General features: G+C 59.0%; 8 protein-coding genes across 8 annotated transcripts; 3 read left to right on the plus strand and 5 right to left on the minus strand.

The window, feature by feature from the left end:
• Positions 1–147: 147 nt before the first annotated feature.
• Positions 148–1,351, plus strand: VDAG_03356 (C6 zinc finger protein; the record flags this gene model as incomplete). The annotated part of the gene is made up of 2 exons (XM_009657221.1): positions 148–821; positions 883–1,351. 2 exons carry the CDS (start codon positions 148–150, stop codon positions 1,349–1,351), a joined length of 1,143 nt encoding a protein of 380 aa, XP_009655516.1.
• Positions 1,352–1,919: 568 nt separating this feature from the next.
• On the plus strand, positions 1,920–2,639 carry VDAG_03357 (uncharacterized protein; the record flags this gene model as incomplete). Its single annotated transcript, XM_009657222.1, has 1 exon — positions 1,920–2,639. The coding sequence occupies one exon, from the start codon at positions 1,920–1,922 to the stop codon at positions 2,637–2,639; it is 720 nt and encodes a 239-aa protein (XP_009655517.1).
• A 188-nt stretch (positions 2,640–2,827) lies between these two features.
• VDAG_03358 (uncharacterized protein) lies at positions 2,828–3,604 on the minus strand (the record flags this gene model as incomplete). The annotated part of the gene is made up of 1 exon (XM_009657223.1): positions 2,828–3,604. The coding sequence occupies one exon, from the start codon at positions 3,602–3,604 to the stop codon at positions 2,828–2,830; it is 777 nt and encodes a 258-aa protein (XP_009655518.1).
• A 446-nt stretch (positions 3,605–4,050) lies between these two features.
• VDAG_03359 (uncharacterized protein) lies at positions 4,051–4,470 on the minus strand (the record flags this gene model as incomplete). The annotated part of the gene is made up of 1 exon (XM_009657224.1): positions 4,051–4,470. The coding sequence occupies one exon, from the start codon at positions 4,468–4,470 to the stop codon at positions 4,051–4,053; it is 420 nt and encodes a 139-aa protein (XP_009655519.1).
• Positions 4,471–4,500: 30 nt separating this feature from the next.
• Positions 4,501–5,246, minus strand: VDAG_03360 (uncharacterized protein; the record flags this gene model as incomplete). Its single annotated transcript, XM_009657225.1, has 2 exons — positions 4,501–4,992; positions 5,052–5,246. 2 exons carry the CDS (start codon positions 5,244–5,246, stop codon positions 4,501–4,503), a joined length of 687 nt encoding a protein of 228 aa, XP_009655520.1.
• Positions 5,247–6,207: 961 nt separating this feature from the next.
• On the minus strand, positions 6,208–7,099 carry VDAG_03361 (uncharacterized protein; the record flags this gene model as incomplete). Its single annotated transcript, XM_009657226.1, has 1 exon — positions 6,208–7,099. Exon 1 carries the CDS (start codon positions 7,024–7,026, stop codon positions 6,208–6,210), a length of 819 nt encoding a protein of 272 aa, XP_009655521.1. The 5' UTR covers positions 7,027–7,099.
• A 1,046-nt stretch (positions 7,100–8,145) lies between these two features.
• On the plus strand, positions 8,146–11,220 carry VDAG_03362 (vacuolar protein sorting-associated protein; the record flags this gene model as incomplete). The annotated part of the gene is made up of 4 exons (XM_009657227.1): positions 8,146–8,423; positions 8,537–10,802; positions 10,858–11,004; positions 11,056–11,220. Exons 1-4 carry the CDS (start codon positions 8,287–8,289, stop codon positions 11,218–11,220), a joined length of 2,715 nt encoding a protein of 904 aa, XP_009655522.1. The 5' UTR covers positions 8,146–8,286.
• Positions 11,221–12,001: 781 nt separating this feature from the next.
• On the minus strand, positions 12,002–15,081 carry VDAG_03363 (glutamate carboxypeptidase; the record flags this gene model as incomplete). Its single annotated transcript, XM_009657228.1, has 2 exons — positions 12,272–15,081; positions 12,002–12,211 (listed from the first exon to the last, which is right to left on the minus strand). Exons 1-2 carry the CDS (start codon positions 14,798–14,800, stop codon positions 12,002–12,004), a joined length of 2,739 nt encoding a protein of 912 aa, XP_009655523.1. The 5' UTR covers positions 14,801–15,081.
• Between the last annotated feature and the right edge of the window lie 21 nt (positions 15,082–15,102).

The raw sequence follows: 15,102 nt of genomic DNA on the forward strand, positions 1-15,102 counted from the left end.
AGAAGAAAAGTCAAGGTAACAGCCCGTCAGCTTCCATCATGCTGCTGCCGCATCTGATGGCTTCTGCAGTGCGACGAATCTCGGCCCTTCTGTAGGAATTGTCATCGCCATGGCGTGCGCTGCTCTTTTGTCATCGACAAGACCTGGATGACCCCCGAGCTCCTCTTACCGGTTGACCCGAGGCTGAACCATTTGCTTCCCGACCCGGATTACTGCACGCTGGAGAGCCTCTATGACCCTCCCTCGGCGCCGCTCTCCGTGCCGACACCACTGCCGGCGTCGAGCGACGACATGTGGGCGCTCTCAGGCCTGGAGCTTATGCACCACTTCACCATCAGCACGGCCCACACTCTGAGCTTTCGCTCGGATGTGCGCCACATTTGGCGCTGCCGGTTCCCGCAGATCGGATACGACCACCCTTTCGTCATGCACGGCCTGCTGTCCCTGGCCGCGCTTCACAAGGCAGCCCTGCCGAGTGGATCTCCGGGGCAGCGGGAGCAGTACCTCGACCTCGCGGCCTACCACCAGGGTCTTGGCATGGCGACCTTCATGGCTGGTATCGCGAACATCAATGCCGGGAACTGGAAGCCGCTCATGTGCTTCTCGTCTTGTGTTCTGATCTATGTGTGCTTTCGTCCCTCGCATACCGTCGCAGGGTTGACGGCCGGGTCGTCAGAAGCCGTCAACATCTTCGAAGTGTTCGCCTTTGTGCGCGGCCATCGAGCCGTTCTCGAGCGCTACCAGTCGACTCTGAAAAATTCGTATCTTGCCCCTCTTTTTCATAGCATATGGAGACCCGACGATGAGAGCGAGGTCATTTGGTGAGTCAGAACACCGGGTGGCGCGGTGAACCAGGGAAGTGCGCTGACAGCTCGGCGACAGGGAAGAGCCGGCGGAAGGGTCTCTGGTCCCAGAAGACGTCTTTCGGGCGCTGGACAAGCTGTCCGAGTTCCTGGAGCAACATGTTCCGCCGCAATCTCAGGAGGCGTACACTTTGGCCGTGCAGGCTCTCCAGCGACTTATGGTTTTCGTGAAGAATGCGGGTCCCGATCCTGAATTCGGTATGCTCATCATGTTTGCCTATGTCGTCCCCGACACGGTCGTGGGGGACATACAAAGTTTTGACCCGAACGCCTTGGCTCTTCTTGCGTATTTCTCCGTGTTTTGGAAGATGATGGAGCCGAGGTTCTGGTTTATGAAGGGGTGGTCGCATGACTTATTCGAATTGATCGACCAGCAGGTTGCCGGCAATGAGGAGATGGAGGACATCATTGACTGGCCCAGACGACAGGTTCAGTGGTTTGAGGAAAGGAATTCTCCGTGGGCTAGCCAGGAGTCTGCCTATCTGTAGAACTAGGTTGATGTCTCCGTCTGTGCATGTTCAAATCTGAAAGCCCAACAGTGTCAAGACCATCCAACAGAGAGTCCTGCCTCGTTGTCTGCATTTGACTGTGTTGCAGGGCCCAGCTGGCGGTCAACGCTATATTTGTGAAATGTTTCCTTGTTGGTTTTTGGACCTTCAATCTTGAATATACGAGGCATTTCACTCTTGTGAGAGCCAGAATGCTCCGGGGCCGGGCTTGAGGTTCGATTACAGAAGGGCGCAACAGCACCATGAAACCTCAGGTCTACCATTGAAACACCACGTACGAAGAAATAAATGCTTTTTGTTACTGATTCATCAGCAGAAATAACTTGGGATACTTTTCATTGGACAGGCCATTGATTTCTGAGAGAATGCGCTGTCACGTGACCGCTTTAACCATCAAGATAATTCTCTCCCTCATCCGATTTGACTCCATTCCCAGTCTCCACACTGCACCAACCTTCACAATGAGCACCTAGCAGTACCAACCTTGAAGAGCAAGGGCCACAAAACATCCCCCCCAGATCAGCATCAGTCGAGCCAACAAGCCGCGATGGAGGAACTCCCCATCCAGCCCTCCGGCATATTCATGCAGCAAGACTTCATCACGCCCGAGCACGAAGCGGCGCTGCTCACCATCTTCCAGACGCAGCTCACGTGGCCCGACCGCAAGGGCCGCCTCGCGCTGCACTACGGGCACACCTTTTCCTACAAGACGTTCGGCATCGACGAGGCGACGGCCTACATCCCGTTCCCGGCCTGGCTGCCGGCGCTGCTGCCGCGCACCGAGGCCCGCGCGCCGGACCAGGTGTGCCTGCAGTACTACGCGCCCGGCACGGGCATCCCGCCGCACGTCGACACGCACAGCGCCTTTGACCAGCTGTACGCGCTGTCGCTGGGGGCGCCCGTGTCGATGCAGTTCCGCGACGGCGCGACGGGGGCGAGGACCGACGTCGACCTGCTGCCGCGGAGCATCATGGCGATGCGCGGCGATGCGCGGCTGCACTGGACGCATGGCATTCGGTCGCGCAAGACGGATCCGCTGCCGGACGGCGGAGCGAGGCCGAGGGAGGGACGGTGGAGCCTTACGTATCGGTGGTTGCGGCCTGGGGCTGTTTGTGAGTGTGGGAACGAGAAGCTGTGCGACACGGCGCAACGGAGGCTGGGTATCGAGAAGGAGTATCGGTGGAAAGACTACGAGGCGCAGGCCAAGGCTGAGCAGGAGAAGGCGAGCGACAGCAGTAAGCAGACGATAGAAAAGAATGAACAATGAAGCCAGCCTAATCCTCCTGAAATGCTGCTTGAACGCCGCATGACTTCGGCCTTGCTATCAGTACAAAGGTAATCAGCGAATGCATCAGGAAGATGGGAATCACAACAATGCCAAGGTGATGCTATTCGTATTGTCGTACAAGTATATTTGGAGAAATACATGGGTGACAAGACTATCCCTAAGGCGGACTACTCCTTGCCAGGCTTCGAGCTCGTCTCCGAAACGGCCGTCACGTCCTTGCGGTGCTTGTCGAAAGGGCTGCCGCCACGATTCGACGGTGTGTCGGCGTGGTGACTCTTGATCCGGGTATCCTTGGGGTCGACATCATATTGCTGCCCACCAGCCGTCGAGCCACCCGTCCCAGCCGTGCCCTGCAGCTTCTGCGACAGGTTGGTCCCGGATCCGCTGCTGTTCTGCCCGGCACCCTTGCCCGAGCTGCTCTGGCCTGTCCCAGAGGCACCGCTTGACGATCCTCCCGAGCTACCGCCAGACGACGTGTCGCTCGATCCACCACCGCCGCCAAACCACCCGGAAAAGAAGCTCTTGCTGCCCTGGGTACCACCCTTGCCAATCTCGACCGACGTCCTCGAGTTGTCGTTGCCGCCGCCGTGCCCGCCGCCGACACCGCCCGACGGCAGATCCTCCCTGCTGACGTCGCCGCTGATCTTCTGGCCGCCGTGCTGGGGACCCGTTCGATTGCCGGCCTTGCTACCGGTGGAGAGCTCGGCGCCGCCCGTGTTGGAGGTCATGCCGACACCGGCGCCGCTGATGCCATTGTCACGCTTGGACTGGGCCTGCTGCTTCTTGCGCTCGACTTCGTCGGCGTCCGGGCGCGGCGCCGAGGTCGCCGTGTTTTGGGCTGGTGCTTCCGTGGCCGACGGTCGGCCGCGCATCATGTAGACGCCGCTGCCGAGGAGGGTTGCGCCCACCACGGCGGGAACTGTGTATTTTGAGCCGCCAGACATATTTCTGGAACGTGCTGAGTGAATTTATGCAGAGGCGAAGGTGGTCGTGCTGCTGGCGTGATGTATTTCGTAGTCGCTTGGATGGTCAATCGAGCTGACAGTCAATGGAGGACAGTCAATTGAGGCGATGAGCAGTGGAAGGGGAGAGGCGAGACCGATCTGTGAAAGTGAGAGCCTTCAAGAAGAAAGCTGCACCTCTGGTTGTTTTGTCAAGCCATTGGACGCTCGGCGACGAATGATGGCATCATTGACTGCCATTTGGAGTGAGCTCCGGTCGATGAAATCGATGACCGCTAGTTCAAGTCATCATGATGTCAGGCACCTGGGGCGATTGACACCCCTTGGTACACCGCGGAACAATCACTCCAGTTTGCGAAGCGTGGCCGAGACCGATCGATCCAGCCCAATTGCCCATTCAATCGTGCACACGACTGGGTCAAGGTCGCTCATGCATTCCTCGGTGGACCTTTCGACGGTTCAGCCTCAGCGGCACGACCTGGGAGAGGTGCATCCGGATCAGCATCCGAGTACCCCTTCAGCTGTGCGTCAGGAAGCCCAGTCCTCGCCGCCGGTTCTTCCAACCCGACATGGCGCTGCCCATGGGCCTCGGTCTCGGCGTCCCCCAGACCAGGGGCAGCGCCTTGCTGGTCTATCCAGCTCGTGCGCTGCGCAAGCAACAGCCTCGCGAGCACGCACAGCACGGCCCCCAACCCAGCCGTCGTCGCCGTCCACGACAGGGCGACGAACGCGGCGCCCAACCGCGGCCGCACATGACCCACGTCGTCGCCCTGCGCCGTCCACCGGTCGAGCCAGGCCACGAGCATCCAGCCGCGCACGGCAAGGTTGAGACACGTGAGCGCCGTCATGACGGGCATGACGGGCCACATCCACAGACGTTAGCGGTCCCAGAAGGCGGCGTTGAGCCTCTCGATCTCGTGGCGCGTGCCGCGCGGGCACGGGCAGACCCGCTTCAGGGCGGCGAAGTAGCACTGGCAGCGCAGCAGGCTCGGGCGGAAGGCGATGACGAGCTCGACGGCGGCGATGGCGGCGGCGCAGGCGACGAGGGCGCTCAGCAGGAAGACGGTCCAGGCGTCGGGGGTGCCTTCGTAGGGGAACTGACGGCGGAAGGCGGCGAAGAAGGGGTTCTCGCAGGGGTCGGTCCAGACGGGCGGGAAGCAGCCCCAGGCGGAGGGGTCGAGATCGAGGGCCTTGCCGATGGTGACAAAGTCGGTGGGCAGGTAGAGTGTGCCTCGCGTCGGGTTCACGATGCCAGCGGTCTGGCCGTGGGACGGGGCGGAAGGGTACTCCCAGCCCAAGGCACGGGGGAAGAGGTGCATCGTCAGGAGGTAGGCCCCTTTGTTATTCGGATCGGGGATGATGCCGTCGAACTGGTGGGAGTCTTGATGAGTTGTGACGCGATGGATGAATGGTGCGGGAGTCCACATACTGATGCGATGGAAAGCTTGGAGAGAGCCAAGCGGATGGGCCCTGATGCATCCTTTTCGTCATTGACAAGCCATGATCCTGCAAAGATCAGGAGCACGGGAATGGCGGTTGCGACGATGCCAAGAAGATAGGCCCCGACGAGCAGTGCTTGCTTGAGGGCATCTCGACCTCTACGGGTGGCTGCCTGGTCGGCCATGTTGGACTCGTCGTGTTTGCGTATCGTATGTGCGACGCTTCAGACTCCCTCAAGGCCGCAAGATTGTCTTGAGGAGCCTCGTGGAATGATTTTATATCTGTTGCTTTCGACCATGGTGCCTGGCAGCAGTTTCGCCTGCGTGGTCTCTTCGTGATTCTGACTCGCCTGGTGTAGCGGAGTTCCGACGGCAAAAATAGACACCAAATACGCCTAGCACGAGGCGGGCCTAGCGCAGCCAGAGCTTCCCCGTCTCTTGGGCTTCCCCGTCCCTTGGGCTTCCCCGTCCCTTGGGCCTTTAGGGGGGCGACCCCTGAAAGCTCAGCCCTGCCATCGCTAAAGCTCCGCTTCTTTGCCAGTCTGCATCCATGCTTGTCTTCTACGATGCTGTTGACCTTGTAGTTTGGTTGTCTACCTGGCAAGCACTCGACAGAAAGTGTCCCATCAAGTGTTATTACGTGACAGCGAGATGGGTCGGCGCTGATCTACAGGTAAACTGGGGACTCTCATTGATGGGACATTCCTTTTTGTCGACTACTTACTGGGTACCTTCACCTTCGTACCTCCAGAAGGTACCTAGGTAGCGTCAAAACTGAGGCATCAACATGTCGTCTGACCTCCAACAGACTTCAACACTACACTTGGTTCGAAATGTACGAAAAAGAACCATCCATTTTCCCAATCACAAAAACCAGGCCTCGTACCACACCATCAGCCAGTGTCCATCAGGAAACGCCATGCTAACCACCCACCAATGCAACGGAACATGCCGAGGAAACGCCCATACCCAAAAATCAGCCGCACAAACACAAGCTATATCGTAACATGACGACCACTGGTGGGAAGCTCCCAGCCCTTCAGCCGCTCTCATCACCAGCACCAGACCACAAACATGCCACTGCCCGCTGCCATTACACACCCCTTCCCTCCTGTCAAACTGCCTAGATGAGACAGCCCAAGGCCGCTACGGCTGAGGCCACGCCACGGCTGGCAGCCCGCAGTCCTCGCGCAGGTGCTCGACAAACGCCGTGCCAATGGCGGCCGAGAACGAAGCATACAAGATGGCGGCCGTCGTCTGCGGCGCCGGCATGTACTTCAGTTCCGGCACGACCTCGACGACCTCGAGGCGGGCCCCCTTGGCGAGCCCCGCGAGCGCAGCGATCCACTGGACGCTGTCGTGCTGAATGTGGCCCAGCAGGCGCAGGTCCGACGCCTCGAGCGCCCTGAGCAGGCCGCCGCCGCTGGCGCCGGGCTTCGAGGGCCGCCCGCCCTCGACGGCGAGGCGCAGGCGGCGCAGCGACGGCAGCAGGTCCCGCAGCGTCTGGCACATGAAGGCCCAGTCGAGGCGGTCCGACTCGGACGCGAAGAGGGCGCTGCTCTTGCGCAGCGCGACGCCGCCGACGAGGCTACGCGCGTGCGGCGAGAGGTCGCGCACAAACGGCGCCACGGCCTCGACGTCGCTGCCAAAGCTGAACGTGTGCCGGCCGTACAGCATGTGCGACGTCTCGGCGTACGTGCGCCGGTTCGTCGCCATGATGCCCACGTGCAGGGCTGCCGGGGAGGCGAGCACGTAGGTCGTCTCGTAGCAGTCTTGGTGGAAGTTCTTCTCGATGACGCGGTAGCGCGAGCGTCGCTGGGCGCCGTGCTGTTCTGTGCATGCGCAGCCCTGCCGTGGCTTGTTGCGAATCTCGATCTGTGTGTTGCCGCCGTCGTCGAGGAGGTGCTCGTAGATGAGCACGCGGAGCTCGGCGGGAATCCGCATGAGGGGGGATATCTGGTTCATGTTGGATCTGTCGTGCTGCCGTCTGTCGTCTTGTCAATGTGCGGGGGAGCACATGGAGGGACTCGGTAAAGAAACCATGTGCCCGTACGTTCAACAGAAGAAGGACGGAAAGGAAAAAATAGAGGAGAGAAACTCTCGAAGAGAGGAGGTGCAGCTCTCTTAACCATTTCATGCTGGCATGCTTCTGAGGAACAAGCCGCCAGTCACAAGGGTCCTCAGACACAAGACAAGACGACCCTAGCACCAACCCACCATGCCGATTTGTATCACTGGACTCAGCCGAGACAGGCCAGGCCGCGGCTGATGACGGAACACCAAAGGCGCGGGTGAACAAGAAGGTGTCCCGTAGACATGTTGCGGCAACGCTTTAGCACAACGGCTGGTGGAGAGACCCTGTGAGGGGTTCCCTCAGGGTTCCCTCAGGGTTCCCTCAGGGTGCTCGGCTAGGTCCCCCCTCCTCCCCCAATCTGACTCAGCCGCACGGCGGCAGCCTGGGGCCTAGGCTGTATGTAAGAACATCCCAACTTGGCAAGATTGTCTTGCTCAGAAAAAGGATCTAGCAGCGGACACTGAGGAAGAAGGAACTCATCATGTGAGATATAGAGGGAGCAATGCGTACGTGAGCAGCCTTTGGTGAGATCTTGTCAGATTCGCCCTGACCGAGTGGGCTGTGCCACGAATCTGGAATACCAATCGACAGGGAGTAGAAGAAACAGTGTTGGAGATGGAGCGGAAGTTGGACGGAACTCATCACGAACCTCGGAATTTGGAAGCTGCCTGCAGAGACCCAATCAAGGCGTATCGGCATGTCACACATTCCGAAGACCAACAGGATCAATAGGTATGTATATAGACGAAGTACCCATCTCGAGGAACTGTGTCTCCTAAGCGAGCATCATCTAAACGGGTCGCCTTTGTCATCGTCACGCCTTATCAGCCACGTGACGGCAGGCAGCCTCCACCGATAATGCCGCCTTCGCCTTGAACAGCCCAGGCAAGCAAGCTTGCTGCTGCTGGCTGCACCTTGTAGCCCGCCAGCCAACTTGCTCCGTCTTGTCCGCCGACGTCTCCCACGAGCTCCGCCACGTCACCACCATCCCATTGATTTCGTTGCGCTGTCGACGACATCTCCTCCCTGACGACGTCTCGTGGTGACTCAGTTGCTGTCACCAAATCCTCCGAGACAAGCCTTGCCCATGCGATTGAGTTGAACACGACAGCCTGCCACTTGCCCCACTGGTTCGATCCCCCGACGTCAACATGTCTGCGACGCCCGCGCCGCCTGAGGACCAGGCACGCCTGCTGGAGGATGCTCTGGTTGCTGTGCGCCAGCAAACGGCGGTCATGCGGAAATGCCTCGATGCGCCCGGCAAGCTCATGGACGCACTGAAGTGCTGGTACGTCATATCCAGCCCTTCGCAATCGCAGCATCTCGGGGAGATGAGCTGTTGTGGCTTGGGAACAACACCCTGCACCGTCTTGCTAATGCCTTCACCTTCCTCCTGTGCAGCTCTACTCTCGTCTCCGAGCTCCGAACGAGCAGCCTCGGCCCCAAGCAGTATTACGAGCTCTACATGGCCGTCTTCGACGCGCTGCGGTACTTGTCCGTCCACCTGCGAGAGAACCACCCCGTCAACCACCTGGCCGACCTGTATGAGCTCGTCCAGTACGCCGGAAACATTGTGCCTCGTCTCTACCTCATGATGACCGTCGGCACAGCCTACATGTCGATTGAAGACGCACCGGTCAAGGAGCTGATGAAGGACATGATGGACATGAGCCGCGGGGTTCAGCATCCCATCCGCGGTCTTTTCCTGCGATACTTCCTCTCCGGCCAGGCCCGCGATTTCCTGCCCACCGGCGACGGCGACGGCCCCGAAGGCAACCTCTCCGACTCGATCAACTTTGTCCTCACCAACTTTGTCGAGATGAACAAGCTGTGGGTGCGCCTCCAGCACCAGGGCCACTCGCGCGAGAGGGAGCAGAGGACGAGGGAGCGCAAGGAGCTGCAGCTGCTCGTCGGCAGCAACATTGTGCGCCTGAGCCAGCTCGTCGACCTCGAGACGTACAAGTCGGGCATCCTGGCGCCCCTGCTCGAGCAGGTTGTGCAGTGCCGCGATGTCCTGGCGCAAGAGTACCTCCTCGAGGTCGTCACCCAGGTCTTTCCCGACGAGTTCCACCTCCACACCCTCGACCAGTTCCTTGGCGCCGTCTCGCGCCTCAACCCCCATGTCAACGTCAAGGCGATTGTCATTGGCTTGATGGACAGACTTTCAGATTACGCCGAGCGCGAAGGCCCCGCTGAGGGCGACGATGACAAGGCAAAGGTGGAGGAGGAGGCATTGGCGAAGCTGCTAGAAAAGGTGAAGCTGCAGAGCGAGGCGCCAGACTCGGCGGCACCAGCAGATGCGGATGCCGACACCAGCAAGCCGTCCGACACAAATGGCAACGAAGCTTCGGGGGCCGACGACGCCAACGGAGAAGCTGATGCCTCGAGAGCTAGCGATGCCGCCGATGACGAGACGACGCCATCCGTTGCAGAGACCGATACGACAGCCGTCAACGGCTCCGAGACAGCCGCCGAATCTGCCGAAGCTCCCGACGCGACCAAGACGCCGACGGAGAAGGGCATTCCCGATAATGTGCAGCTTTACGAGGTGTTCTTCAGTCAGGTGAAGAACCTGGTCGAGGCGCAACATCTCCCCATTCCCGACACAATCGCGTTGCTGCACTCGCTGACCAACCTGGCCTTGAACATCTACCCCGAGCGCCTTGACTTTGTCAACCAGATTCTCGAGTACGCCCTTGGCAAGGTGCGCGATAACGCAAACAATGCTGATCTCCACTCTCCTCCCGCCCAGCAGAGCCTTCTCGCCCTTCTCCAGGCACCCATCAACCGCTACGTCTCCATCTTCACCGCCCTATCACTCCCCACATACGTCCCCCTTTTCCAGGCGCAGTCCTACCAGACCCGACGCGCTGTTGCTGGCGAGGTAGCGCGCAACCTGCTCCGCAACCAGACCAGGATATCAACCTCGTCCCAGCTGGATAACGTCCTAGAGATCCTCAAAGTCCTCATCAAGGAGGGCTCTCAGCCGCCGTCCAATTACCCCGGCGTTCAGCAGCGTCGTGCTATGGAGACGGACGAGACTCTTGAGGAGCAAGGCTGGCTCGCGCGCCTGGTGCACCTCATCAACGCCGAGAGCAACGACACACAGTTCAAGCTCCTCCAGGCGACGCGGAAGGCCTACTCCGAGGGCAACGAGCGTATCCGTACCACAACTCCCCCTCTCATCACAGCGTGTATGAAGCTTGCTCGCAGGTTGAAGGCGAGGGAACACCTCGACGACAACTGGGAGACGCAGAGCAATGCCTTGTTCAAGTTCATGCATTCCGCACTGAGCACTCTCTACACCCGTGTCAGCGGCCCGGGAGCGGCAGAGCTTGCCCTGCGCCTCTTCTGCTCCTCCGGCATGACGGCTGACCAAGCTGGTTTCGAGGAGGTGTCCTACGAGTTCTTCGCACAGGCCTTCACCGTCTACGAGGAGGCCGTTTCTGATTCCAAAGCCCAGTTCCAGGCCGTCTGCATCATTGCCAGCTCGCTTCACCAGACCAGGAACTTTGGCAAGGAAAACTACGACACTCTCATCACCAAGTGCGCGCAGCACGGCAGCAAGCTGTTGAGGAAGCCCGACCAGTGCCGTGCCGTCTATCTGGCAAGCCACCTCTGGTGGGCGATGCCCAGCCAGGCCAATGGCGAGACGGACGAGACGGATGTAAGTCTTTTGTTTTCCCCTGTTGCACCATGTGCACGACACTGACATATTTCAGCTTTACCGCGACGGCAAGCGCGTGCTCGAGTGTCTCCAGCGCGCCCTCCGCGTGGCCGACTCGTGCATGGAGACAGCCGCCTCCATTGAGCTGTTTGTCGAGATCCTTGATCGCTACGTCTACTACTTTGACCAGCAAAACGAGGCCGTACGTCTCTCCCCACCTCCAGTGATAAGTACTCCATGCTAATCAACCCAGGTCACAACCAAGTACCTCAACGGCCTCATTGAGCTCATCCACTCCAACCTCGCCGGCAACCAGCAGGATTCGGCGTCGATCGACAACAGCAAGCGCCACTTTTACTCGACGCTCGAAAACATTCGAAGTAGGCAGTACGAGGGCGTCGTGCTGTACCCGAAATGAGCCAACGTCTCAGTCCGGAGGCTCCAAGGCGCCACAGTGCGGCTACGACCAGAGACGTCGCCCCCGTGGCTCGGTAATGAGGGGAGGAGGGCAGGAGAGAGGAAGGTCGTGTCCGATCGTGTTTATACCTTTTTTTATTGTCTCCCCCTCTCCTGCTGAGACAAGATGCAGAGCGTGCATTTCCCGTGCTTGCTGAGGCTTGCATGCCGTGCCTGACTACCCATGTATATATGTATACCGCTTCTTTTTCCCGTTTTAAGCGATGCTATCAATCCATCATTTCGCGTCCACTTCTTCTCTTGTTGTGACGAGGCCGTAGACCCTTGCGATGAACGTTTCTGGCGACTCGGAGCTCATTAACGCCCAGTGTCATGGGCAACCACTCACGCCAGGGCTAACACGATGAACGCAACAGGCCAAGGCCCCAATGCGAAGTATATACGTCTGACCTATCGAAACATTTACAGCCGTCTCCAACATACAGATAACGAATCGGTTCTCCCGCCCAGACATAACTCCATGCAATGCCACCCGGACAGCCCAGCCAAGGCAGCCAGAGCCGAGACGGATATAAAAAAAAAAGAGAGAAATGAGAAAGTGAAAAAAGGGAGGAAAGTCTTCAACAGGGAAAAACGTCTTCCTTCCGACCTCCAAAAGCGAAGAGGCAAGAAAAAAAAACGTCAGATAAGGAAACGCGACAGGTATGTCAGTAATAGTAAGTGTGTGGTATGTGTAATGTATCAAGCGTGGCGTCGTTCCCGTAATCCTCTTGATCCTGCCCTCACCGCCCCGGCACCTCGTCGGCTTGCTGATCGAGCAGCACCTTCGCGGCGTTGCGGATCAGGACTGACGTCTTTTCGACGAGCTTGTGCGCCAACTCCCAGTTCGCGTCCTCAATGGCGTCGCGGATCGCTGGGAACGTGACCTGTTTCGTATGGGACCAGGCCTGGGGTCCGAAGACGACGTGCTTGAACTGCGTGCGGTTGGGGATCTGCAAGAGATTCGGTGTCAGTAACGGAGAGCAAAAAATGAAAGGACGCAAATGACTTACACCGCCGCCCTGTTCAATGTCGAGGAGTGCCGTCTCGAAGCCCGCCATGCGCGTGTTGTACTCGATGCGCTTCGTGTTCATGCCGGACGACTCCCAGCCGCCGCCGCCCATGACGACGCTGTCCCATGTCTTTTCCCAGCGAGAGAAAGTCTTGGCCGCAGATTTGACGTCGTGGATGGCAATCTTAATGGGATCAATGGAGAAGGTTTTTTCCTGGCCGGCAGCCTTGATTTTCTCCTTTGACCATTCGGTCAGCTCCTCGGCCCACTTGTCAAGTTTGACGCCGTAGGCCTCCATGTCAAAAGGCATGATGGGGCGGTCAGCCAGTTCGAGGCATAGGAAAGCGACGACCTGGGCCATGAGTCCGTGATACACGAATCCAGGGTCGCCAATGCGCTTCATCCAGTCAAAATTGTCGTAGCTAGAGTATTGCGGGTGTGGGTCGCCACGGAAGCTTAGGTCGAGAGTGCTGGTGCCTGCAATGTCCAGGAACGGCACAGAGTCACCGCGGACGCTCGGCTCCTCAATCTTCCCCCCTCGCTTGTCCCAGAGCTCCCGCAGCGTCATGTTGTGGTGGGGATCCTCGATGCGCTCGAGAATCCGCTTCAGCACGGACTGGAACACGGGTGAGCCGGAAGCGTGGAGCTCGCTGCCAGCAACAGCTCCGGCGAGGTTGATGTAGGCACAGCCATTTTCGCGCAGCTTGTCCGCGTGGGTTTCGACAAATTCGGTTGATCCAATCATGTTGTAGGCCTCGCCGTCCCAAGACATGAACTCGATGGTTCGCAGTGGGCGCCAGCCCTTTAGCAGCAAGATGCCGAAGAGTCGCGCAACCTCCATCATAATGGCGGTGCCGGTATGGGGGTCTGTTGCTCCGAAGGCCCAGGCGTCGCGATGGTTGCCGACCATGATCGTCTTCTCCGACTGCTCGATACCCTCAATCTTGCCGTAAACATTCCAGATCGGCTGCTTCTTTTCCTCGTCCTGCTCGTTCTTCAGACGCACGATCGGCGAAGAGGCGTTGCCAGTCCACCATTCTTCAACATTGGGCACACCCCCCTTCCACTCCTCAGGAACCTTCTGGCCCACGCCTTTGAGGTGCTGCAGCAGCACTTGTGCATCTCGCCATGCAAGTGGCAAGCTTGGGATCCACACAAGACCAGGCGTCTGACCCACCTTCATCCGTGGAAGGCCCTCCTTGCTGCCCCATCCAGGCGTCAGGACGTCGCCGATGACCATGTTCGTCAAGCTGACAGATCCCCTCTGAACGCCATCTTCAGGCATGAAGCGGCCGGCTGGCGCCACGTCTCCCTGCCTGAACCCGTCGTCCTCAGGGTCGCTGTACACCAGACATCCTACAAAGCCGGCATCCTGGGCAGCCTTCACCTTCAAGGCCAGGTTCGGTTGCGACCCGTAGTACCGCACCAGAGCAATCGCTCCTTCCGTGATGATCTCCTTGTCCTTCAGCAGCGCAAAGTCCTCCCTTGAGCCGTAGTTGGCGTACACGAGGGGGCCCTTGACGTCACCAGCCTTCGAGTGGCCGTGGAACGAAAAGGTCTGGTGTCCTGCAATCTCGCCGCCGACTTCCTTCTCCTCCATCTTGGCCTTCCACGTCACCTTCTCGCCTGCCTCGTCCAGAATCTCCACCGCCCTGCCGTTCGCCTTGGGGTAGTTCAGGTAGACGTCGTACTGGTCAATGTGCACAAAGTCCATGCCCGCCCTGTGGAACATGGTCTCCATGTCCATGGCGTAGCCATAGTCGCCCTCGGTGCCGGCAATGTGAGCAAAGCTTGTGTAGTGCTTGACCGTCTTGAGCATGGCGGCGTTCTCGACATGGCCCTGCACCCACATGCGCACGTCTTCCGGGTCGAAGCGCAGGCCCGTGCCAAACCTGCGCGCCATGGTCGAGAAGATGTCGCTCATGAAGATCAAGTAAACAAAGGACATGACGAGGAAGCCCGCAAAGATGCGCACCAGTATAATGGCCGCATGCTTGCCGTTGGCGCCCTCGAGGTTGGGCCACTGGAAGCGCGGCCGCGCCGTCTCCTGCTCTGTGCTCGCGTCGCCGTCGTTTGTTGTCGTCAAAGGGTCGGAAGCCGGGCGCTGGGGCAGCATGACGGTGCGTCGCAACCTTGGCAAGCGCGGTCGCCAGGACCATTTCCAATTTGGTAGTGATAAGGAGAAGGGGATTCTCTTGCCCCATAGGGAGGGTCTTGCGTTGCCGGCGTCGTCCATCTCGAGCTCCTGCATCTCCCGCCGCACGTAGGCTGTTTCGTCGCCGTCATCGCTGCTGTAGAACAGGCTGTCCTCGTCATCCGTCTCTACGGTCGGTTCTCGGTAGCTGGTGGTTCGTCGCGATGACGACGACGAGGCGGCGTTGTTGTGGGAGCTTAAGAGCCCATGTAATTCGGTCTCGGGGTTCGGTGATGCTGGCGGTGGCCAGTCTGCGTGGTTGAGGTTGGACATGGCCTCATCGTAGCTCGGGATTGGCGGCACGGCATCGTACCGTTGGTCGCGATCGTTCGGCATGGCTGGCGTCGGTGTTTGTGTCCAGGGAAGGGAATAAATATGTCGAGTGTCGAGCGTAAGGGGCTTCAGGAGTTCTGCGTATGAACATCCATTCAAAGGATAGACTAGGGTGGGTGAATGCGATGATTGTCGGAAGAAGGGGGGGGGTAAGAGGGTTCGGAGATACAAAGTATCGAGAGGCCTCTTTCGCCCTTGCTGCCGTTGGATGTTACAAGGGAATGACAATGCAAGTGGCCATCGACGCTGCTACGACAGGACAAACACAAAGGTAGCAAAAGAACTGTCGCAATCAAGCTGGTATC

This window comes from Verticillium dahliae, genomic scaffold, assembly GCF_000150675.1.
Source record: "Verticillium dahliae VdLs.17 supercont1.5 genomic scaffold, whole genome shotgun sequence".
NCBI lineage: Eukaryota > Fungi > Ascomycota > Sordariomycetes > Glomerellales > Plectosphaerellaceae > Verticillium > Verticillium dahliae.